This window comes from Solanum lycopersicum, chromosome 7 (genome assembly GCF_036512215.1).
Source record: "Solanum lycopersicum chromosome 7, SLM_r2.1".
Taxonomy (NCBI): domain Eukaryota; kingdom Viridiplantae; phylum Streptophyta; class Magnoliopsida; order Solanales; family Solanaceae; genus Solanum; species Solanum lycopersicum.
This window is the reverse complement of record NC_090806.1, coordinates 61,852,407-61,878,292: the sequence shown is the minus strand read 5'-3', so window position 1 is coordinate 61,878,292 and position 25,886 is coordinate 61,852,407. Positions and strand designations below refer to the sequence as shown.

General features: G+C 31.5%; 3 protein-coding genes across 3 annotated transcripts; 2 read left to right on the top strand and 1 right to left on the bottom strand.

The window, feature by feature from the left end:
• Positions 1-882: 882 nt before the first annotated feature.
• PGLCT4 (probable plastidic glucose transporter 1-like) lies at positions 883-9,511 on the bottom strand. The gene is made up of 12 exons (NM_001300723.1): positions 9,292-9,511; positions 9,067-9,196; positions 8,161-8,361; positions 5,867-5,966; positions 5,116-5,228; positions 3,254-3,347; positions 3,023-3,179; positions 2,171-2,317; positions 1,996-2,069; positions 1,618-1,706; positions 1,422-1,536; positions 883-1,294 (listed from the first exon to the last, which is right to left on the bottom strand). The coding sequence occupies exons 1-12, from the start codon at positions 9,488-9,490 to the stop codon at positions 1,091-1,093; spliced, it is 1,623 nt and encodes a 540-aa protein (NP_001287652.1). The 5' UTR covers positions 9,491-9,511; the 3' UTR covers positions 883-1,090.
• A 6,887-nt stretch (positions 9,512-16,398) lies between these two features.
• LOC101244887 (endoglucanase 11) lies at positions 16,399-20,168 on the top strand. The gene is made up of 5 exons (XM_004243473.5): positions 16,399-16,760; positions 16,844-17,056; positions 17,143-17,343; positions 17,418-17,672; positions 19,332-20,168. The coding sequence occupies exons 1-5, from the start codon at positions 16,557-16,559 to the stop codon at positions 19,968-19,970; spliced, it is 1,512 nt and encodes a 503-aa protein (XP_004243521.1). The 5' UTR covers positions 16,399-16,556; the 3' UTR covers positions 19,971-20,168.
• A 2,751-nt stretch (positions 20,169-22,919) lies between these two features.
• Positions 22,920-25,659, top strand: LOC101244598 (protein NRT1/ PTR FAMILY 6.4). The gene is made up of 5 exons (NM_001310216.1): positions 22,920-23,009; positions 23,116-23,236; positions 23,328-23,545; positions 23,786-24,327; positions 24,676-25,659. The coding sequence occupies exons 1-5, from the start codon at positions 23,007-23,009 to the stop codon at positions 25,565-25,567; spliced, it is 1,776 nt and encodes a 591-aa protein (NP_001297145.1). The 5' UTR covers positions 22,920-23,006; the 3' UTR covers positions 25,568-25,659.
• The last annotated feature ends 227 nt before the right edge of the window (positions 25,660-25,886 follow it).

Below are 25,886 nucleotides of genomic sequence, written 5' to 3'. Positions count from 1 at the left end.
TTAAAGAATGGATAGTGTGAAAAGGAAGATAGAAAAAAGGGAAGAAAAAGGAAAAAAAATGCCTTCAAAAGGATTCCAACTTTTAAATATTCTGGAAAGATAAGTTATATATTTTGTTTTATGAACTTTGAAGCACAAGTTACATGTTTGTTACAATGAAAATCTTATCAAGAACCTACTACTTGTGAAAATCAAAATTAAAAAAATTAGATTTCTATTGATTTAAAAACCTGATATAATTAATTTGATTTGATAAATGAAAAACACGAACCAACTTAATCTATATACGCTCACTTATTTATAAGAATGGTATAAAGTCCCTTTTGATTTGTCACATTTAAACTTCTTTTGATATTGTGATTCTCAAACTCAGCTAAGTTATTAAACATACTTTTTTATGACAAAAGAGAGATACAACGCGAGGACTTCCGACGGTGAAATGCATTGGATGAGATTTCTGTCAAGTACAAAGTATAGTCATAAGAAATAAGAAGGTACAAAATTATGTAATTCATTCAACCAAATAAGAGTAACAAGGTGAAGACACACAAAAAAAAAGGCTAACAAGGACAAAATATCAAGAAAGCACACTCTGAAATCAAATCAACTGATCTTACTGAGGCAGATATTATGACCCCACTAACCTAAAAAAATCTCACTGCAAAAATCTTTTTTAATAACTTCAATTTTATTGGTCTTAATAAATACTCTCCGCGTGTCACAATTTACGTGAGTTAGTTTGACTTGAAAATAAGTTTCAAGAACCTAAAATGTATTTTGGCAATTCAAACAATTGCTCCGAAGAATATAACTCTCTTTGTTTGAAGCTGAAAATGGTGCCAACAATTTACAGGGAACCTAAACATCATGTACAATGCCCTTGGAAGAAGAAAAATGACCATATTGAGTTTGCAGAACAAACATACAAGAGTGATATCAAACTTTAATTTACAAATGTTGCTTTAACTACTAGTATAAAATGAAATAAAATCGCGCATAGAGTAGTGCTATTTTCGACTTTTTGTTCCACGAGCCCCTGCAGTTTCTCCAGAATCTCCAATTTTTCTTCAGTATGAGCCATGAGATGAGATTATTCTGAATTACGTTTGCCCTGAAATTTGGGATTTAGTGACATTTCAATCTCTTCAAGGGATCGACCTTTAGTCTCAACTATTAAGAAGTAAGCAAAGGCTGTTGCCAACAATGAAACAGCACCGAAGCTTCCATAAACTGGAGCAACACCAAATTTCTGAACGAGTTCTAGAAAAAACAGACCCACCAAGAAGTTGAAGACCTGTTTATTCACCATCAACAAGTCAAGATAAATAGAAACTTAGTTTGTTCGTGCGACCTAAGTACTTAATAGATTGAAGCTAGTTGGTCTGAAGCACTGAAATGACACGCATGATCTTGATACATACCCAATGAACGGAGAAACTAAAGGCCATTATCTTCCCCCGTGTCCTGCTGCTGCTGAGCTCTTGTATTATAAGACCAGTTACTGGCCCAGCTCCAACAGCAAAGGTAAATATATACCTATAGCAGAGTGAAATGTTAAAGAGAGAACACAGGGAAAATTCAAATAGTATTCTCGAGGATTTTTGTATTGATGCATACAAGAGTGTTCCCAGTATTGATAAGTTGTTGCTTATTTCATTGTCCATTGGAAAGCTGATAGCATAGACAATCAGAAACATTGATAAAGCCTGCAAAAGACAGATCGAATGGTAGTGAGTTGAGTTTTGAAAAATGAACTCAAAGAGTTCGATTTTTATTTTCCCCTTCCTCTGTTATTGGGCCAGAAGAAGGTGGGGGAAAGAAATTGGGAATCAGAAACATGCTATTATTGTGCCAGAAGGGGGTGAAGGGAAGATTTCGGGATCCAGAAACATGCCAGAAGGGGGTGAAGGGAAGAAATTGGGACCAGAAATATGCCCCTTCAGAGAACAATTTATGTTTGATCCTTTACTATAGGAAAGACATTTCCTTACTCACCATTCCAGCGTAGCTTCCAATTAGAAGTCTCTGCCTCCCCTGCTTATCCATCAAGTATAAAGCACATAGTGCACCTGCAAGAAACACGTCGCGACAACTAAACATTATCTTGGAACGACGTGAAATTTAGCAGGCCTTGTAAAGCACGTCTCAAGTGATTGAACCCATTATATACCTGCAAAATTGGTCAGTCCCACATATAAGCTTGCTAAAGCGCTGCTTGAGATCCCAACATCTTTGAAAGTCAAGGATGAAAAGTACAGAACTCCATTTATACCAGCAAGCTGTTGAAGTACAAACAAGGCACCTCCAATGGTAGCAACTGCAGGAAATGAACAAAGTTGAAGCCTAATTTGGAGGATTGACACTTTTATATGCATGCTCGTACAACATGCATAATATCAGCACTCAGCAGATTATGGCACATTTTACACCAAGATGTTTGAGTATCCAACACACCAGGAAAAACTTAAGACAACAGTGGAAGATATTAACCATGGGCTCTAGCCAAACAAGTTATAGTGTAACCAAAAATCTGTATAGGGTAGTCTTGAAAAACAATCGAAGAACATTACAACTTTCAACGAGTTGAGCAGATGATAATCAATTAAATGCCAGACGTCATTTTTAAAAATGTTCAGAAGTGTTCAACTCTACGAAGTGGAGGCAGCTGTTAAATGTTGCCAGCTAACTCAAATGAAGAGCAATCCGGCGCAGCTCCAGACATACACTGTAGGAGAAGACTCATAATATTATGCCAGAAATGTGCAGTTTAAAAATTTCAAGCACATTTTAATGATATTCCCCCCAAACCCCCAAAATACAATGCGTAAGAAGTTAAATGACAACCATCAAATTCAAATCAATCTACTTGAATCAAACAAAGAAAGAAAATGGTTTGCAATGTATGGAGATTTTAGGCACCTGAACGGATCAAAATTAGCACATGAAGCTTAATATATGAAATCTAAACGACCACCTTAAACCTATTAAAGGATCATGTATTAACAAACCACCTTCATACAACCTCTCGAGTGTGGTTCCTCTAGGAGCTCCAGCCAACTGCTGTTCAAGTCATCCCCATCATTCTTTAGGACAGACTCAAATTCTTTGATAGCTTTATCTACTTCTGATGAACCCCATAAGTTATTGATGACTTTTTTTGCCTCATCGAGTCTCCCAGCCTACATATATCTCTGATAGGAAAATTAGAAGCAGTACATATTTAATATAAACATGTCATGAATTAAACCGATACCTTGCATAGCCAGCGAGGGCTCTCAACGGAAAATTGCATACCAAGTGCTAGAATAAATCCTGGAACACTAGCAATATAGAGCATTGTCCTCCACCTGCCAATGTTTGGATCAAAGCACCCACCATTTGAAGCATAAAAATCTCTTTTTTTGGGGGGAGAATGGTAACAAGTGCATTAATACAAACGAAAAACTGTACTAAGGCTGTGCAAGCCATATTTACAAGAGAACAATATCCTAACTATGTCCATCTAAGTTCATAAGAAATTTAGCATGTCTACTAAAGATTCTGCCTCCTCTACATGGAATGTGAAGCATGAATTTCTGTGCTTGTGCATTATATCTTGCCTACTTCTGGTAATAAACCATTAAAAGGACAAGAAACTAAGGGGCTGACTGGTCCACAGTCTGATTATGCTTGGATTATAATGTAAGCGTTGCATATAATGAACAAATTTTCATGTGGTGAAAAACAACGTATGAATTTGTAGCACAATGTATGAATTTTCATGCTACAACTAATAATACATGGATTGTTGTAGGGATTGCCTAGTTTAAGAGAACTTTTGTCTTTAGATACTCTAATCGACATAGTGCTAAATTGATGATATGTGTATGTTTACTCCCTTTTAAAAGAGTAGGTCAAACCTTAATTAGAAGTAGTGGTCTTTGGAAAAGAATTTGAAAAATTGGAGGAAGATATTGAAGAAGAAAGCTAATTGAAAATGACTTGACTCTCGATTCTTTTTTTTTTTGAACATGACTTGAAGCGTGTATAAATCTTTTTGAATATGACTTGATTCTATAAATAAACTTTTTTGAACATGTCTCTCTGTTGATGTAATAAACATAAAAAGATTACAGATTTTACTTTGTTTAAGTCGGCTTATTTTACTCTCATTTACTTTGCAAAGTTGTATTTTGTATCTTGATTACTAAAGAGGCAAAGATGTGGAGTAAGATCAAAGATAATTTTTCTTATGCTTTTATGTCAAATTCTTTCAATTATCTTTGTTGTACAGTTGTACTTTAATATGTTTTAATATTTAGTTTGCTACTTTTTTGTATAAATTTTAGGAGAATGGATGAAGTATTGTCCATCTCGGAGAATCCAGTCTAGTACTCTAATTGACTGAATGGAAGATTGAATCACATACCCTCTACAAACTACATGCAAGTTCTTCCACAGAATATCTCTCATTATGTAGGCATATTTTTTGTAGCTATACTGTTAGAATTTTTTTGAATTACATTTTACCGAATCCCTGCACCCGTATACATACCCACGAATCCTAAAATTTTGATCATGCCGAATCAAACCTCAAATCCGTGCCCGTATTCGACACCCGAGTCTGAGTAACATAGGTTTTAAAAGAAACAAAATGCTAAAGTTTATAGCAAGATTAGTTGTTCTAATCCTCAAATTAAATGACCCCTAAAAGCATTAGAAAATAAAATGAAAGAGGGAGGAGTGTCAACTAGTTCATTGCTAGACAACAGCAAAGGATCTGCTCAATCACATAACATAAGCTAGGATGATTAGAAGTTGATATGTAAAAGTAATATATAGCCTTCAAAAAACAGAAATAATTAACAGATAAATGAACATATATCTATTTTAATGCAACAACAAGATCTGTCCCCTAAGGGGGTTTAATATTTTCAAGGAGTCTTAAATTCACGAAGATAGATCTAGTTTCCAGTAAAGATACAGAGTACCATCACACTTGCAATTTAGGAGCTCTTGCAACAATGCAACATAGTCAATTCAAATGTATTCCAACAAAGTTTTGTACACTGCCTGTATCATGAACATTTATTATGGAAGGTAGTGGGAGAGAAAAAGATAATTACAAGTACTCACCAGTGGGGATCATTTTCCGAAGGAATTGCCAGATAAAGTGATGCAATAATACCAATGCATGTACCAATTTGGCATAACGTCCCCAGGGAGCCCCTATATTTAGTTGGAGCAATCTACAACACAAACATATATGATTATCTGAGAAATAAAATGTCTCTCTGACTCGCTACAGATATCTAAGAGAGCAATAGATATGTATTGTCTAGCAAAAGAGTCCCACAAGTCCTTCCCAGATCAAATGGTCACACTCAAAAAGCTTTTCCCTCCTCAGTAAAGGATAGCTTATGACCATGAAGGGAGAAAATCATCACTCCCCAAAAAGATTCAGGGTAAGTGTGCACAAACTTGCAAACCAAAACTATCATCTTTCTGCAGCAGCGATCTTCCAAGATCTTTTAGCGTCTCTAGTGGAAGATGTATAAAAGTACAATTTTCACCTTAAGAAATTTTTGTTTTTTTTTTCTTCTTTTCCCCCAAAAAAGGCTAATTATGGCACATATATAAGCAATCTCATCCTAGATTAACACAAGCACACATTTTCCAATCTGCAAAGGCAAAAGTAGCCCAAACCACATATTAAGTAGTTTATTCTGATTTTCCCCTTGTTGCAACAATCAGACTTACCTACCCATGCACCCCACCAGAAATGAACAGAAAAGTCAGATGTTAGCATCGACGCCAAAGCAGAACTTCTATTAAATTCCAGAATGAGGTCCTAGATAAAGAGATTATAAGTTATTAGAGGAATTACCTCAGAAATATAAATTGGAACTAGTACTGTATTAACACCAATTCCAAGGCCAACAAGGAATCTTCCCAAGATCATTTCTTCAATGGACTGAGCTTGTGCACTGTCAATTGAAGGACACCAGAAATGATAAATGGCAATTATTGAACGACAGGCAAATTATTATTTTCCTCCTTCCAGTTGTTAGGCATAGACAAGAAGGTTTAAAAATTGAATGAGGGTATAACCCTATTTGCAACTGTTGAAACATGTTAGCTTCGTAAGTAATGAAAAATCTGACCACCTAACAGTTCCATTTCGCATGAGATAATTATTATTTGAGAGTCATAATTTTCCTTTAAAATGTTTTGCTGTAATACTCATTGTCAAATTTTACCCTAGTCATGGATGATCTAACCAGCACAATACAAGATGAGGTCCATGGTGTATGCTATTTGCTTATAGTATTGCACTAATTGATGAACCTAGCGAGGGTGTCCACCAAAAGCTTGAATTATGGAGAAGGCATTCTAGATTGTAAGGGGCGTTTGGCTTGCAAAACAAGTTATCCCAGGGACTAATATGAAAATTAAATAATAACGGGATTAGCGAATATTTTTTTTAATAGATGTTTGGTTCATTGGCTTAAAAATGGGATATACAGGGTTTATATAGAACATGGTTTGGGAGATAAATTTGGAAAAACTTCTTATTTAAATTTTCACCATAGGATTTTAGGAGAAGTAGAAGACAGTATATATACTGCAAGTTTGGTCTGCATGAAAAGAGTGAAGCTGAGGCGACATTAGATGAGGTTATGTTGCCAAAATGCATATAATTCAGATGTCTTGGCTCGTTATTCCAGAAGAATGGACTGATCACTCTTACAAAGATTGAGTGGACAATGCTTGAGCACACAGCTAATCTACTAAGCTGCTGGATCAGAAGAGGGGGGTTGTAGAGTTCTTAGGAGCTTTGTAAATGAAGTTTCTATTTTCTGTTTCTGTAACAATTTTTGGAGGTGGCCAGCATTCCTTAATGCTGAGGAATACAACAGTACCTTATGTAAAAAAGAATGATACATATTAAATCAAAATAGGATGGTAGAAATAAAGAAGAGCTGTCAGGGTGTTACCTCATAGAAGAATTCCTACCGGAGTGAAAGAAAGATTTTATAGAATAATTGTAAGAGCAATAATTTTATATGCAAGTGAGTTGGGCCGGTAAAATCCAACACTCCACAAGATGAGTATAATAAAAGATGTGGATGTTGAGATGGTTGTGTGTACATACAAGATTAGAAATGATCACATCCGCAACAGGTGCAACTAACACACATTGAGGATAAAATGAGAGAAGATCGCTTGAGATGGTTTGTACATGTAATGTGCTGACCTGCAGATGTACCGATTCATAGGTGTGATACCACGGTGAATGAATGTATTAAAAGGGGATGAGGTATAGATCTCTTGGAAACCATACAGACTTGAGGAAAGATAAGGCACATAGAAAAATAAGATCTATAGATGTGATACCAAATAGTTGGGTATATGTTTCAGTCATGTTGGTATGTTAACCTTAGGCCGTAAGCTTTTTAGTAGTCTTTTGGCCCTAGTAGAAATTTTTATGCCAGTAGAAAACTAAGAGAATTCTGTTGCTTTTATTTTTACTGTAATTTTAATTGGAAAAATAATGTCAATGAGAAAATCCTATAACCAAACCCAACTTGTTCAGAAGGCACAACCATTGTTGTATTCATTGTCAAATTCTCTGTCTTCTTTTTTGTTATCCCAACATTATGCCGAGTTTCCTAGAAGGAAATTATTTGTCTATGTTTTCAAATACCTTTCACTCTTTTGCTAGACAAAACGTAACATAGGAGTACTACTATTATTTAAGAAAATCAAATTCTTGATAAGCATAACTTTATCCTTTTCAAGATAACTTTTTTATAAAAGATAAATTACTTTCTGTCAATTCTAAGACCAGCTTCTATTAACCTACAATGGAATTTCAACTCTCATCTCAATTACTATAGCAGTTGAAGAGAAAACATAGATTGACATGAAGGGAGTAACCTTCGTATACTTTTAAATCTGAAATGTCTTGGTTTATGTACTTCCTAACCCATTAATAACTGTAAATAGTTTTTCTCAAATGGAATATGAATCAATGTTCAAAATAAGCCTAAACATTAAGAAGGTTGATCATACTTGGAACTGCATAATTATTTCAGGGTAAGAGGAGAATTTTGCACCTTTCAATCGCAAAAATAAAGATATATAATAAAGCCAAAATGCTTGGTATAAATAAATTACCTTACAATTGCCCCAAGAATAAGTGGTACTGTGTCAAATTGAATAGTGCGGCGACAACCAAGTTTATCAACAAGGGAACCACAGGTTACGCTTCCTATGAATGCACCACCAATAAATATGCTTACCACAAGTCCTTCAAGAAATGAATTTCCCTCAAACCCAAGCTCTTTGGCAATCGACACTATAGGACCATTCATTACTCTACAGTATACAGAAAAAACTGAAAATTAGTCGCAAAAACCTAGAGAGCATACAAATTACTTCAGAAGATTTCTGGCTACAATGGGAACAAAATGCTAAAGTTTTTACGACTCATTCACTATATAAGTTGCAATGATCAACAGTCGAAGTTTGTTTGGTAAAAAAAACATTCAAGAGCACACACCAGATGCTTTTTTCAGCGATAATGATACAATATGCAAATGTAAACATCATATTTGAACTTCAACACAAGAAATTCGTGCAAATTAGTTCAAGCCTAAGCAATTGTTCAAGAACAAAACTGTTTTTGTTAGTACTCCCGCCATTTCAATTTGTTTGGATCTTGTGGTCATACACCAAAGACATGTAGAACAAAGGCAAACCTAGAATTTCATCTTTATGGGTTCTGAATTTCACAATGACGATTTGAAGTATAATAACTAGGTTCTAATTTATTATTTGTACATATATAACAAATTTATTAACAAAAAGCATACATGCATGAAGGCTACTAGCTCCGTCCCTATGCAAGATGTACCAAAATACCATTTAATTTTGACAAATGAAAACTTAGAACTAAAGAGCTATCAAAAAAAAGGAAAACATTCTATTTAAAACGAACAAAACAAGAAAGTAAAACAAACCATATGAAACAAAGCAAGTATCTATTTAATAATGAATAAGAAGAAGAACTATTATAATTACCCAATGTGATAACCAAATAGGAAATTGGCCATTGAAGCAGTCAAAACATGAGGAAAGGCAGGTAACCACCCCAAATCCCCTCCATCATCAACAACAATAACCTTTTCTAGTAACAACTCATCTTCATCATCTGGAAAAAAAAAACAAAAAAGCTGAACTTTTTATCAATTCAATCTTGAAAAAAGAAACCCAAATAGATTATAAAAACAAAATACTGAATAAGACCTCCGATCACAGATTCTACTTGTGGGGGTTTCTGTTTGCTGCTAGCAGAAACTTTCACCTCTTTGGAAACTGAAAAAGAGGTTGAATGGGGAAAAGGGTATTGTTTATTTCTTCTTAAATGATCAAAATAGTGATGTTTTCGATGGAAATTCATCGTTGAGAAGCATTGAACAGAGTGAATTGCTAGTGCTTGCTGCATTGTATGAAGCTTCTTGTTCTTGCATAGTGGCAAAACCAGAGAGTTGAATTAATCACTGAAAAAATCTTACGGGTCTGGTGGCACTATCGGGTTTGAATTCGGGTCAAGTGAACCGGATAGTGATTTAAGGACAGAGAGGAATTTCATTATTTATTTATTTTGCTTTTATGTGGTGTAGCACTTTGAATTTAGATAGGTGCGTGGATCAAAATGATTTTGATCTCGATTATAATTTTTGAACAAGTTAAATACAATATTAAAAAATTTAATATATTATTATTTAGTTATTGAAATATATAAGAAATTTAGCTCGTTAAAATTTAATTATATATATTATAATTGATTTTATAAGAAATAAAATATATATAATTAAAGCGTGTAAAAATATATGTAAGATATATATAATCATAAAATTTAGCCATTACATTCATTTGTTGGACCATAGATATAAGAATGAATCAATTGCAATGAAATTCAGCTATTGCATTCTTATCAAAACATTTTTCACATGTTTGGAATTTTAATTTTCGAAAATGATCTCAAATATTCTTTTTTTGTCAATTTATTAATTTGATTTTGCTCTATATAATCTAAATCATGTGTGTCATGTAATATTATTATTATTAATATCATTATTATTAGAATAATAAGTCACTACACAACCATCAAAGTAATGATCATGAAATAAAGATTAATTATAATTTAAAACAAAAAAATATATAATAATTATACATTGAAATACTTCGATTTACTTTTTCTTCAACCAATTTAAAATAGAAATAATAGAACAACAAAAAAGACTATTTATACCATTCAATGTGATGCTATATGGCCTACAGAAACCAGCCTAATTAGTAAATTATGTACACCAAAATGCTAATTTTTTATTATATTTTTAATATACGGTGAATCTTGATTACGCAATCTTCAAATTTTGACTTTAAATATAAATATTTGCGAGTGTTGTGAAACTTTGAGGAGTTATCAATGTGATTTTACATTATGATCGTATCGCAATTACTTTTAAGATAATAATTATTTACAATATAATTTTTATTTTGATAAATTGATATGTAGTCTACTTTTCCAATAATATCAAATAAGAGTCATAATAATAGATAGAACTCATCTTTTCGGTGTTCTTTTATTAATTTAATAAGAACAAATTGTTGCATTTTTTTTTAAAATTTCAATCAACAGGAAATTCTAAAGGAGAAAATTTTGAAAATATCATATTAGTAGTTGTCTAAAACTCAAACGAATTACCAGGTGCTTTAATACCAATATTAAAATATATCACGAAACAAGAACAATCAAATTGTGTATTTTGCAATAAAAATCAGTAAACTCTCCGCCAAAAACATTTCTCAAAATTAAGTTACGTTAAAAAAAAGTTATATTTTTACAAGGAGAAAATACTAATTCAATGTTTTCTTCTATTTCACACGTATAAAATTAGGGCAACTTTCACATATAACAAACAAAAAATTTATATTTGTGTGCTATAGCAAAGTTTGCATAATTACGCTCCATAGCAAACATAAAACTGTATAATTCGCTATACATATACAATTGTATAATTCGCTGGCCTATTTCGCTGCAACTGTATAATTCGTTATCCTATTTCACTGCAATTGTATAATGCACAATTGAATAATTCGCTGTCAATTTCGCTGCAATATTTTTTTAAAATTTGCTTTGCATACAATTGAATCGAATTAAAATGTATGTATTGCATTATTATAAGTGTATTTCTCTTGCTTTATGCAAAAACGGAAATACAATATATACACTTCTGTTGTATTAAGCTAAAGAAAATTGTATTTCACTACAATTGTATAATTCGTTGGCCTTTTTCTCTGCAATATTTGTATAAAATTTGCATTTGTCTACGATTGAATTGAAGTAAAATGTTTGTAAATTGTATAATTAAGTGTATATCATGAAGATATATGTTTTTGCATGTGTATATACAATTTTCTCTCGCTTTATACAAAACAGAAACATAATTTATACACTTCTATGTATAAAGTGAGAGAGGCGAGCAGAGAGAGAGTGGCGAGCGAGATTTTTTGGAGAGAGACATTTGACAAACTTTGGCTAACGTTTGTTATGGAGCACAATTAAATGAAATAGTAAGAATATTATTTAGACTAGACAATAGTCAAACACATACTCCATTTTTCCTACTTGTAAAAAAAAAAAAACTATGGCCCCTCCATTAATTACGGTGGATAGTTGTCCGACATCTTCTTCTAATTTTTTCCCAAAGCTTCACTATTTTTTGTCTTCTTACCATTTTTGTAATTACTAGTCTTTTTCAACTTCTAACATTTTTCTCACGTGCCTATTTTTGGATTTTGAAAGCCAATTATTGTACTTTTAATTGTAATTTTGAAGATTTTATATTTTTAAGATTACAAGAAATATCACAAATCATAATAATTGATAATTTAAAATATTTTACGAATTACATTCACTAAAATAATTTATTCATCTCAAATAAGGACAAATGTTAGTTTAGTAGTAAATTTTTTAAATAATTATTAGTTCTTTTTTTTAATAGTGTTCAACTCTCAAGAACATCTAGTAGATATGAGTAATTTAATTTTCATTTTTCTTAATTAACATGAAATGGCTAGAGTACTTATTTGAATTTCAAAATCTAAAAGGCGTCATTTAAATTGAAATGAAAAAAATATATATATATAATTATTAAATTTGCTGAGATGCTTGCTAATCAAGGAAAAGAAAGAGAATTCATAATTTCATTCCTCGAAAAATTATATATAACACAACAATAATTTTATATATATATTATACATAATATTTAACATTATTTGTGACGTGAGAATTTTTTCTAGTATAATGCTAGAAAAAGGTTCAAAAGTCACTTCACATTACAGGCTCAAATTTTAATTATAATATTAAAAATGTTATACTTACTGCTACCGCAGTGTGTACTACTTTAGCTGCAATTTTTTTTTTCTTTTTAAATTTTAATTAAAGGTCTTTAGCTGCAAACGAAAGAAAACGAAACATGGCTTTTTTTTTCTTTTATATTTGAGAAGAGTGGTTTAATATTAAGCATCCCCAATTAATTTCTTATTAATTATTGTTATTACTATTACTATTATAAATAAATAAATGTACCTTTTCTTTTTTGGCTTGTGAAAGAAAAAGGAATGCATGCATTATAGTTTTTATATTTGAGAAACTTGGATTTAATATTAAGCATACCCAATCATTCTTATTAATTATTTATATAATAATAAAATAAATTTACCTTTTCTTTTTTGGATTGTTAACAAAAAGGAATACATGCACTATAGTTTTTATATTTGAGAAACGTGCATTTAATATTAAGCATTCCCAATCATTCTTATTAAGTATTATTATAATAATCGTAAAATAACTAAATGTACCTTTTCTTTTTTGGCTTGTTAAAAAAAAAAGAATACATATTATTGTATATTATAGTTTTTATTTATATTTGAGAAGCGTGCATTTAATGTTAAGCATCCCCAATTATTCTTATTGTAATAAAATAAATGTACCTTTTCTTTTTTGGCTTGTTAAAGAAAAAGGAATACATGTATTATATATTATAGTTTTTATTTATATTTGAGATGCGTGCATTTAATGTTAAGCATCCCCAATTATTCTTATTGATTATCATAATAATAATAAAATAAATAAATGTACCTTTTCTTTTTTTGGCTTGTTAAAGAAAAAGGAATACATGTATTTTATATTATAGTTTTTATTTATATTTGAGAAGTGTGCATTTAATGTTAAGCATCCTCAATTATTCTTATTATTAATAATAATAATAATAATAAAATAAATAAATGTACCTTTTCTTTTTTGGGTTGTTAAAGAAAAAGGAATACATGTATTATTTTTGGTGTCTCTCATGTTATGATTTGGTCTGCCGGAGTAACACACGTCTTATTTTTAGATTAAGGTGTGTTTTGTAGGACAAAAAATATTTTCCATAAAATATAAAACTATTAAGTAAAAAATATTATTATTTTAAAAATATTTATGTATAATCTAGATAAATAAGAGTACAAATTATGGCTCGGACATAATACTTAAATTTTGATTCAAATTCTGAATTTGTAGAAAGAAAATTACAATTATAAAAAAATAAATTAGAATACAATAATTTTTAAAATTAAAATTCCGAACCTATAAATTTTTAGTTCTGTCACTAAGTTCATCGACCTCAAATTTTGAGTCGGGATTAAAATTATTTTAACAAAAGGATCATGAAAAAAAAGTAGATTTTTTCCCCTCCGGAACACACCTTAAGTAACTAAAAATTATTTAAAAAGGAGCTTAATTATTTTTTTTGTTCTCGTGTTATCATTTGGTCTACTATAATAACATATGTGTGTCATGGCCTAATTAACTTAAGACAGTTAACGCCATAATGTTAGTAACTACCAAATCTCTAATTGATAATTATTGTAATCAAAACTTTATCTTATTTCCCTTTTGTATTAAAGTAGGTCCACCATTCTTGTATAGTTTTGACCAAAGGGTCCAATTTTGTAAAAAAAAATTAAAATAATATTGAAGTATATTCTCTAAAATGTGGTTTCAATTACCTAGATCTTCGTCCTAATTATCGGAAAACACATCCCTTTCTCCTAAATCTAAGGTTGACTAACAAATAGCAAAAATAATATTGTATTTATTTTTATTTTAATCTTAAACTAGGCCAACATTTAGTATCGTATAAATTTTTATAAAGTAAGTCCTTTAATATTAGCCTTGCTGAACTAGATAAATATCATTTATAAAATTTATTTTTTTATTTAATTAATTAATCATAATAAAGATTTTTCTTTTAATTTTATTTGACGATAGATTTAATTCACACGTGAGAATTAGATTTTTTTTTTTGGAATATAAGTGAGAAATATCTTTTAAGAGCATCATTTAAATTACATAATTGACAACATGCAAAGTTGTTAATTTATTTAAATCAGAAGCTCGTCTTCCGATTCCTAAAAATGAGTGGAAATTTCTACATAATTTCCGCATGGGTTGTTTTATCTACTTTATGCTATAGTTTAAATTATAAAACTAAAAAATGTACTAATATGTTTGACATATTTTTAAATTAAACAAAATTTAATATATTTTTTTTAATTTTATGTTAAATTAAAATATATTTAAAAAATTAACATGGAAAATTATTATATAAATACTCTATCATACTAATATTGTGTCGGTAGCAGTCAACTTAAAAATTTCGAACGAGTAACATTTAGCCGTAGATTTTTCACTTTGTTAACAAAAAATGAAATTTTATATTGATTGTTAAAAATACGCGTAAGCTACATGTATATATAAGTCACAACTCACAAGATCACTTGTGAGACCTTTTGAAAAAATCATATGAAGAAAGCTCAACGCGAACAAATGTTTACAACATTTTAAGAGTATACCTGAAACAAATCAGCTTAACTAAATAAATCTAGATTATACATGCTTTCTTTATCCCACAAATAGAGTACTATTTATATGATGATGATAAATATTAGCAATAAAAATTAAACAAATTATACTATCAATAAAGTTTCACCTATTATAAATTATCAGTTTTATCAAGTTACCGTAATAATTATCGCTGTAATTTATTTGTAATTAGGGTGTTAAAATTAGCTCATCTTACTTGTAACCATCTATGTTTTTTTCTCATACAATTAAGGAGTTTGTTTGGTAATTGATTTGAAAGGAAGTTATATATCACACATAAGTACTATATTTGATAGCTCGTTAAGAGGTTAGTTATTCATATATAAAATTAATATAATACTTAATTTGCAACTTAAAAATCTGCATAACTATATATGTTATTTTACGCAAAATATGAATTCTAACTAACTATCAACCGACAAACTTTGTATGAATAACTTAAACGCATTCTAAAGAGAATAATGAATGAATTTTCTTCTCTAGTTTTGTTTGGCTTTTCTCCTTTTTGAACCAACACCTCCGCAGTAGTACAAGGAGATTGCAGTATTATTTTTATAAGAATAATGACAGTGCAATGAGGTTAAGCTTAGCCCAAAATCAGGGACACGAATCACGTTGAGAAGAAAAGTTAAAAAGCTGGCTATACTCCTATTCTATTCTGTTCCATTTTTTTTATTATAGTTTTAACTTGACATCATTTAAAGAGTAAATTAGACTTCTCATTCTTACGAATTTAAATTAAAAATATATAGAATGTATTGTAATACTTCTCAATCTTACGAGGCTAAAACATTTTATCTTGTTACAATTCAAAAGTTGAGATCATAATGACACACATATTGTGAATTCCAAAAAGGTGTATAAGTCGGAAAGAAAATATACATTGGAGACTCTGAAAGAAAAGTTAAACCATAAACAATAGAAAAACAACAAAGAATATCGCCAAAACATGATAACACAAGTATAAAGAACATCTAATACGTTTTTACAATCTAAATACATTTCAAATCTTCGAAAAGATAGTTAAAGACTTAAAAAGAATAGATGGAGACTAATGACGAAGGAGAAACTCCAGTGAATCTAATGAATTGATACGAGACACATCCAGACTATAACAGAAGTGAGGATGAATACAATTCACATGTACTTAGTTATTATACGTTGATATTACAAAATTATTAAATGACTGTTTTCGAAACGAATCGAATATAAAGAGTGACGTGTGCATCATAAACGAAGAAAAATAAAACATGGGGATAATAAATATTGTAGCTTCCATTTTCAAAACCAACAAATTCAAGTAACAAAACGTTACAATTTTAGAATTTTAACCATATTCCCCCCACCCCCACCCCCACCCCCCAACAAGAATTTTCATTTCACTTAAAGGAAAGTGACACACTAGGCTATAGACTACACATCTACATATTCCCCTCACTGCACTAAAAAAACAGAGCACACACTTTTGCTCATAACTTCTCCTTTTTCTTCACTCCTAAAACCTCTTTAGGAGTGACAGTAGAAGGAGAAACAAGCAAACAAACAAAGAAAAAAAAGATCAATTTCCATCATCATGAAGAGTTTTTATTTGCACTATTTTTCTCTTCTTCTTTCATTTTCCACCATTTTTTCTTCTTCTGCTATAGCTTTTGATTATGCAGATGCTCTTTCCAAGAGTCTCCTTTACTTTGAAGCTCAAAGATCCGGTCGATTACCTTACAATCAACGCGTCACTTGGCGCGACCATTCTGGTTTAACTGATGGTTTAGAAGAAGGAGTAAGTAGAAACATTTGATTTCGAAATAAGTTATACGGAGAAATTAATGATTTATTTTTTTTAATTTGAAATTAACAATGTAGGTTGATTTAGTTGGAGGTTACTACGATGCTGGTGACCATGTGAAATTTGGTCTACCAATGGCATTTACAGTAACAATGTTGTCATGGAGTGTTATTGAATATGGTGAAGAGATTTCGTATTCGGGAGAAATTGAACATGCCTTTGAAGCTATCAAATGGGGTACTGATTATTTCATCAAAGCACATACTAGTCCAAATGTCTTATGGGCTGAGGTATTCAATTAAATTAAACACAATTTATAAATAAACATATATTATTATTATTATTTTGGATGGAATTAAAAATTTGTGATATTTAGGTCGGAGATGGAGATACTGATCATTACTGTTGGCAACGTCCAGAAGATATGACAACTTCTCGTCGATCATTTAAGATCGACGAGAATAACCCTGGCTCTGACTTAGCCGGGGAGACAGCTGCCGCGATGGCAGCTGCTTCTATTGTGTTTAGGAAAAGTAATCCGCATTACTCTCACTTACTATTGCACCATGCCCAACAGGTAATATGATTTAATTAACTAATTTAAATTATATGCACCGACCGATTGATATTATTTAATTAACTTGGATGCAGTTATTTGAGTTTGGTGACAAGTACAGAGGAAAGTATGACAAAAGTGTGGGAGTAGTGAAAAATTATTATGCATCAGTGAGTGGGTACGAAGATGAGTTGTTGTGGGCAGCATTGTGGTTATACAAAGCCACCGACAAAGAAGATTATTTGGAGTATGTAATTAACAAGGCAAATTCATTTGGAGGTATTGGTTGGGCTATTACTGAGTTCAGTTGGGATGTTAAATTTGCTGGTCTACAAATTATTGCTTCTAAGGTAACCGACACTGACTCTTTGTGTTTGATCGAACTTTTTAAAAAATATTATTATTGTGTGTTCATATCGAGTCATGATAAAATATTGTGAATAGTGTAGTCTTTTTCAAATGTTTGAATTTGTTGGGCCAGCATGTTTTGTACTGCTGCATTAGCTTCCAATATTTCAATTTCAAAATCTTATAAAACGTGTATTATATAAAGAAAATGTAAAAGAGAATGTATACACTTTTTAAAGTAAAAGAGTGATTGTGTCAAATCTCATTTGGTTGCTTTTTGTTAAGAGTCAAATGTGGAATAATACTTTTACTTCTAGGTGGGATATGCTTTTAACTTTATGGAAAACCAATTAGTGTTAAATAGAGATTGTTTTTTACCTGGTTGATGTCTGATTGAATTTAGACTCGCGCCAGCAAATTCTATCTTATAATAAAATACTTTCTTACAAAGTGACGATTTGTATCTAAGGATAAGTTAGTACCTCTTACTCCACTACAATCGTTGTTGGTGTGTAGTATTAAAGTTGATAGAAAGCTATGTGTGAGGGCAAATTAAGGTATCATAATAAATGGAGGACTAAATATATGTGGTTGATAAAGACATAGATAGGGGCCTTGGAGAACAATGTCACATGCATATTCATAGGTCATTTGACAGTACCTTTAATGTAGGGATCTTCAAATCAGATGGTTAAAGCAAAAATAGGAAAAACAAGAAAAAAAAACTGGATGAATTACCTCATATTTGTTCTAGCTACTCCATACTCTAATTTAATTTCTTTATTGAGTCGAACAATAGCGAAGTTCAGATGGTAATGTAAATGCGCGATAAATATAACAAGTTATATAAGTGAGCTAGTGTTACAAGACACTAATTATGAATATTGAGAACAAAAAGTAGAGGGAAGAGCTTTTTGTGAAATAGTAATACGCATTTTAGTGATAGAAAATGAAACTATAATCATAATTGGACTATAACTCTAATTATGATACTTTGTCCTAATTTGTGTGCTTTCTTTTTTAGTCCATTCTTAACAAAAGTCAATTTTTCATAATTGGAGATAATTTAACATTAGAATCCCTTTTTTTTTAATTTCAGATCATAAATTTCAATATTTTTTCTTTTTAGATTTTGTGCTAAATTAATTATTATCACGTAAATTTAGACATAGAAAATATTGACGATAATTGGGCTTAAATTATTATTTTTTTTTTCTCTTGCATATGATATGATGTAATATTTGTGGTGAAAACACTGCTGGTTTGAGTTCCCACAACATTGAATTTCCATCTACCTAACTTGAAAATTTTGAAAAATTATGAACAGATCATTTGCCCCACTTTGTCTCCACTTCCTGATGTTTCCCAATAAATATTGCATATATCTCTATATATGATGTAATAAAAATAATAAAGCACAAAGTGTATATTTATAAATAATTAAATTCAAAATTTAATAGAACATTCTTTTTTAGCATGATAAAAATCCCATCCCTTCAAAAATGGTATTATAGACAAAGCTAATAAATTGATTTGACAACCCACTGCCTAGAATCACATGACCCATACTTTGACAATATTTTGATGGTATCTTTTTTTTTTTTTTTTTTAACTTAACTTATTCGAGACTGAAACGTAATTATATAAAATTTTGAATGCAGATACTGCAGGAGAAAAAATACAACAAACACATTCACATACAAGAACAATATCGTTCAAAAGCCGAACACTACATATGTTCATGTCTCAACAAAAACAACGGTACTACCAACGTCAATCGTACCCCAGGCGGACTACTATACGTCCGTCAATGGAACAACATGCAATACGTATCGAACGCGGCCTTCCTCCTCACATTCTACTCGGATTTCCTTAGAAAAATCGACAAAAAAATCGTGTGTCATGGAGGAATAGTTGATCATGAAGAACTATTCAGTTTTGCTAAATCTCAAGTGGATTACATATTGGGCTCAAACCCAAAAAACATGAGTTATCTAGTGGGTTTTGGGCCAAATTATCCAAAAAGAGTACACCATAGAGGGGCCTCAATTGTGTCTTATAGAGAGAATAAAGGCTTTATTGGATGTACTCAAGGGTATGATTATTGGTACAACAAAAATGGGCCAAACCCAAATGTTTTAATTGGGGCAATTGTTGGTGGGCCTGACAATCAAGATGAATTTAATGATGACAGAGCAAATTATGTGCAAACAGAGGCTTGTACATATAATACAGCACCTCTTGTGGGTATTTTTGCTAAGTTTAATTTTTTAAGTGCACCATTAATTGCATCTTTCTAAAATATAAAATAAAATAGTATTACACAAAAAAGTGTTATAGTTATAGAATATGTTTACTTGTCTACTATTTCTTTTTTTTGGGTTTTGTTATGGTGGCTAAATTTGGCAACAGCCTCCATATGATATTATCATACCTTGTGTAATGTAAACCCCAATTGTGCATATATGATAATGCAAGTAAGAGGCTTATGTATTAAATCCTTGCATTTTTTTTCTATTAAACTAAAAAGGACTTAAAATATCTTTTAACTGTTGAGTTTGATGTAAAATTGACTTCAAACTGACCTTGATGTCAACATATTGGCCTTAAAATATTTTGTTTTTGACAGTCGAATGTAGAAATATAATTACTTGATATGATTTTATTAGTATAATTAACCCAAGCTAGTTCAATCTAAATCCAAAGTTGGAATCCTATACCTGCCTAGCCAAATGATCCATTAAGCTAAGGGGAAAAAGATTATTTTTTTTAGGAATAATGGATAAAAGCTACACAAGCAATGAAATGGTATTTTTTAGACTATTGCATTTCAATTTTCATTCATGCATGTCTAAATTTTCTGGGAAATATTTAAGTAGGATTGGGTCAAAAGAATCAGAACAATATCATTTGAAAAGGACAAGAGACTAATAGCTTTCATTATACTATTTGTCCTCATCCATGCACCATGAGGCTCCAATGTGTGATGTTCCTTTTTAGAAGATTTTTGTCCATTATCGACTTTAAATGACAAAATTAATAGATACTCTTTTATTTTTGTTTTAATTAAAAAAAGGAAAAGTATAAAAAATCCTCTTAAACTATGCGAAAGGAATAAAATTGCCCTTCAGTTGTAGTCTGGTTCTCATCAATACTTTGGTCCAAAAATGTCCTTATTGTTATTTTGGATTAAAAAATGCTCATTTTTTCAAATAAATATATTATTTATTTTCTTTTTAACACATTCTTTTTCTAATAATATTTTTTTAAATTAGAAATTTTTTATCTTCAGTTAAAAAAAATACTTTTTATTTTATCATAACTATTTTCTATTGCTATATAAATATAAATTAATGATGAATATACTATGATCTTATACATATAACACATATTATCTATCGAGATCTTATATGAAGTTATTTTTATTTTAAATGATAAGATGAGATTGTGAAGAAAAACATATTCCCTACATTTTTATTTGTTAAAGTAATTTAAAAAAAAAAAGGAAAACAAATCATAGTTCTCTAATAATTTAATTAAGAAAAAAATTTGGTTAAAAAGAAAAAATTATACTTATTTGGAAAAAGCTATTTTTAATTCATTTTAGTTACTATAAGAATATTTTTGAACCAAAGTATTGACTACAATGACATTTTTGAACCAAAGTATTTACGATAAGGGCATTTTTGAGCCAATCTATAAACGAAGGACGTTTTTATTCCTTTCATATAGTTTGAAGGCATTTTTGACCCTTTTTCCTTAAAAAAATTATGAAATCTCTTCGGATATGCGCTTTTGTGTGGTTCAAAATGAAATAGTAATAAATAATAAGCTTTTGCCTCTCCATAGTATTCTTTCGTTTCAATTTTATATGATAATTCTCGTCCTACGTAGCATTTTAAGCTGTTTAAAGAAAAAAACCCAACCACCAATAGGACGATATCCAGCTCGTGTATTTGCTGAAACCATTTAATTAGTAGCTAGCTAGCTAGAGGCCAATGTATAGTTGTATGAAGCAGTGACACCAATCATTTTTTTCTTTATGTTTGATACACCTGTTACCAGTACTATTAATCAATAATTGATACTACATACAATGGTAATATTAGCATAGAAATATGTCTTTTTGTAATTCTGTTGATTTGCTTCTTTATTAATTAAATAAAACTTTGCCCCTTGAGTTTCTAAGTTCTATTTTTTCAAAAAGAAAATATAAAATCTCCATATTTGGCAGATTCTTTTCGTAATCAGGATTTGTTTAGTTACTCTCCGCATGACATCTAATTATTTTCCGGACCTAACACGCTCCCATCTTGGGTGTATGTAACGTGTGAAATAAACACAACATTTCAAACTTCAGTATTATTAGCATATTTGATTTTCTTGACATATTATTTGTTCTCAACTGTATCAATGAGAGGTAGAGAACAGAAACCTAAGATAAGGAAAGGACCATGCATGAGGGGCCTGGATAGGATTATGAGAGAAAATAAGCAAATATATACGTCCAAATAAGTTAGGTGGACCAAGCAAAACAAATAATCATCGATTTTATTGTACCAAAAACATAATCAAAACTAACATTTACGTTATTTTTGTTTGCTTAAACTTTAATAAAACCTACTTAATTAGTTTTTCCTGATATAATGCAAAAGTTAAAGATTTCTCAATAATTTGACACACCCTTTTTTCAAGAGTTCACGGAAGGAAAGAACATCAAAGATGCTTGAATCTTACTATACACAACAGTACACAGTTTCTTCCAATAACACGAGAAATCACAACAAAAAAATATACGTTCACAAACTAAAAAAGATTTTTTTTTTTCTGTTACTGTGATTTAACATGATTTTCACCTCACAACTAAGCACGACTTCTCCGTCCTAACAACTTTTTTTTAGTCGTTATACATCCTTTTTACAAGAAATCTTCATTTTTACACGATATATGTATATACGAACCTATATCAACTGCTTCTCCATCTATCTAGCCTATGTCAAAAGCTTTAATGTAAATATTAAAACTGTGACAGGTACTGGTCCCATTGTGAAGAGATAAGAACGACCAATGTACATTCAAAAGTTTATGTCAACTTTTTCAATCTAATAGATCAATGAATTGTAAACTTTTTTCGACCACAAAATGATGCTTCCAAATACAAACAAAACCTGATGCAATCAGTCAATACCTTCCAACTTTAGAACACATATATGTAGCAATGCTCCTACAGTTTACTTTTCTATCTTTTAGCCTAATCATTTACTCTCATATTTTTTCTTTAAACTAGAAAGTTCAGAATCCAAATATAATATCATCTCCTTCTCTCTATTACAGCAATGGTAACGTCTGCGTACATTTTACCATCCCTAGACTCACCACTTGTGGAATAATTACACTTGTTGTTGCTTACATATCTCATCAAAACTTTCATTTAATCATGTACAGGTTTTGGTTGATAACCATGCTGGAAAAGATGGTGCAGAAGATGGTAATATGGTTGATTTTCGAGGAAATCCGGTGGATAAGTCTAGGACAGGGGGATGGCTAGCTGCAGGACTTATCCTAGGTGACCTTCCTAACAGAGAACTCTGTCTAATATTTTGAGTGTGTAATGCTTTTTTGTAGTCGCATCACTGAAGTTATTAATTTTATTGTAGGAACTGAGCTATCAGAAAGGGTATGTGTTATGGGGATTTCGATGAATTTAGTGACGTACTTAGTTGGAGATTTACATCTTCCATCCTCCAAATCTGCCAACATTGTCACCAATTTCATGGGGACACTTAATCTTCTTGGTCTTCTAGGTGGTTTCTTGGCAGATGCTAAACTCGGACGTTATCTGACTGTTGGAATCTTTGCTTCAATTGCTGCTGTGGTGAGATTCTTGAGCAAATTACAGATAGAGAAGTTATTTCGTATGGAAAATCTGAAATGGTGTTCATACTAATAGACAATATGTTAGCTTTTATATGTCTAGTTTCCGAACTGGTAAAAGATTTGCTATATACTTAACTGAGAATTACATGTAAATCTTGTTTCTTTTAGAACTTGTTCTACGTGTTATTGTCCATTAAATAAGTAGTGTTTTAATAGACGAGAGCTTGTGTCTAACCAGGGGGTTACGCTTTTGACATTGGCGACATCCATTCCAGGCATGAAGCCGCCTGAATGTAACCCAAGAAAAAGTGGTCACTGCATTGAAGCCAGTGGCCAGCAGCTTGCTCTTCTCTATACGGCGCTTTACATCCTAGCTCTTGGTGGTGGTGGAATTAAGTCAAATGTCTCCGGGTTTGGTTCAGACCAATTTGACTCATCAGATCCTAAGGAGAACAAGTCCATGATATACTTCTTCAACAGATTCTATTTCTGCATAAGCCTTGGTTCTCTGTTTGCAGTGACTGTGCTGGTGTACTTACAAGACAATGTAGGAAGAGGATGGGGATATGGGATATCAGCAGGCACAATGGTCCTCGGGGTCGCTGTATTGATTGGTGGAACGACGTTGTATCGATTCAAGAAGCCTCAAGGAAGTCCTTTGACTATCATATGGAGGGTTCTGCTTTTAGCTTGGAGGAAGAGAAAGCTTAGTTACCCTTCTGATACTGGCTTCTTGAATGAATATCACAATGCCAAAGTCCCACATACACATATGTTGAGGTAAGCTTATCTAACCAACTGTAGTAACCAAAATAAGACTATTACTATCTAATATCGATGCAAAACAACAATAAGCATGGTCGATCATGGACTAGACCATCCCAACATAGGATGGAAGCCCAGTATCGCTAGGCAAATCTAGTCATACCAGAGAGAGTTCACAAAATGGGCAATAGACATCACGATACTATATTCACAGGCAATTGCATCATAATGTAGTCGTAAGTTGCTGAAATTTTAACATATACGGCCAGGATTGACCTGAATGTAGTAGTTTTAGTAAACAATTAAGAAATCAAACAATTACTTGATATAAATAGAAGCTAACCAGTAGTCGTTATCAAATAGGTGTCTTGACAAGGCAGCCATTCTTGATGACTCTGCAGCTGCAAATGAGAATAGCAAGAATCGTTGGATAGTTTCAACAGTTACAGAAGTCGAAGAAGTGAAAATGGTGCTCAAATTGATTCCCATATGGTCCACATGCATACTTTTTTGGACAGTATACTCTCAGATGAATACCTTCACCATTGAACAAGCTACCTTCATGAACCGGAATGTTGGAAACTTTGCTGTCCCTGCAGGTTCCTTATCCGTGTTTCTCTTTATTAGCATACTTCTGTTTACTTCCATAAACGAAAGGGTCACAGTTCGTATTGCCAGAAAAATCACTCACAACAGCCAAGGAATCACAAGCCTTCAGAGAGTTGGAATTGGACTACTACTCTCTATTGTTGGTATGGTAGCTTCAGCTCTGGTAGAAAAACGACGAAGGGAACATGCCATCCATCATAACTTCAAGATAAGCGCGTTTTGGTTAGTGCCTCAATTCTTCATTGTAGGTGCTGGGGAAGCTTTTGCCTATGTAGGACAGCTAGAGTTTTTCATCAGGGAGGCACCAGAAGGGATGAAATCTATGAGCACAGGCCTATTTCTCAGCACACTCTCGATGGGATATTTCGTGAGTAGTTTGCTAGTATTCGTTGTACAGAAAGCAACAAAAGGAAGATGGCTTAAAAGCAATTTAAACAAAGGAAAACTGGATTTATTCTACTGGTTGCTAGCAGTTCTCGGAGTAATTAATTTCTTGATTTTCATTGCATTTTCAATGAAACACCAATACAAGGTGCAGAAACTTAGCAGTATTGAGGATTCTGCAGAAGAGCTCGGGAGTTGGAAGGATTTGACCCTCGACAACAAGGAAAAGAAACTCGAAGCAGACGAGAAGGTGGAAGCTTAAATACAGCATATTAGCTTTCAATGAATCATTCATTTCCAGAGTTTGTAATATAGAACCGTATTCAATTATCAAAGACGTCAATACAAATTTGCTACCAGTCTTGAGTTCTGTTTAGATTAAAACCTTGGATATTAGAGTGCAGAAATATGATCAATTCAGAAAGATATTTACACTTCAAATTCTCACTAAATATACTGTTTCTGAAAAGCACTTTTGAGTTTTTTTTTTGCCTTTCAAAATAAATTGATTTTAGAAGCATGATCAGAATTCCAAATTTTTTAAAATTACTTCTAACATGTATATATAAGTTTCAAATAAA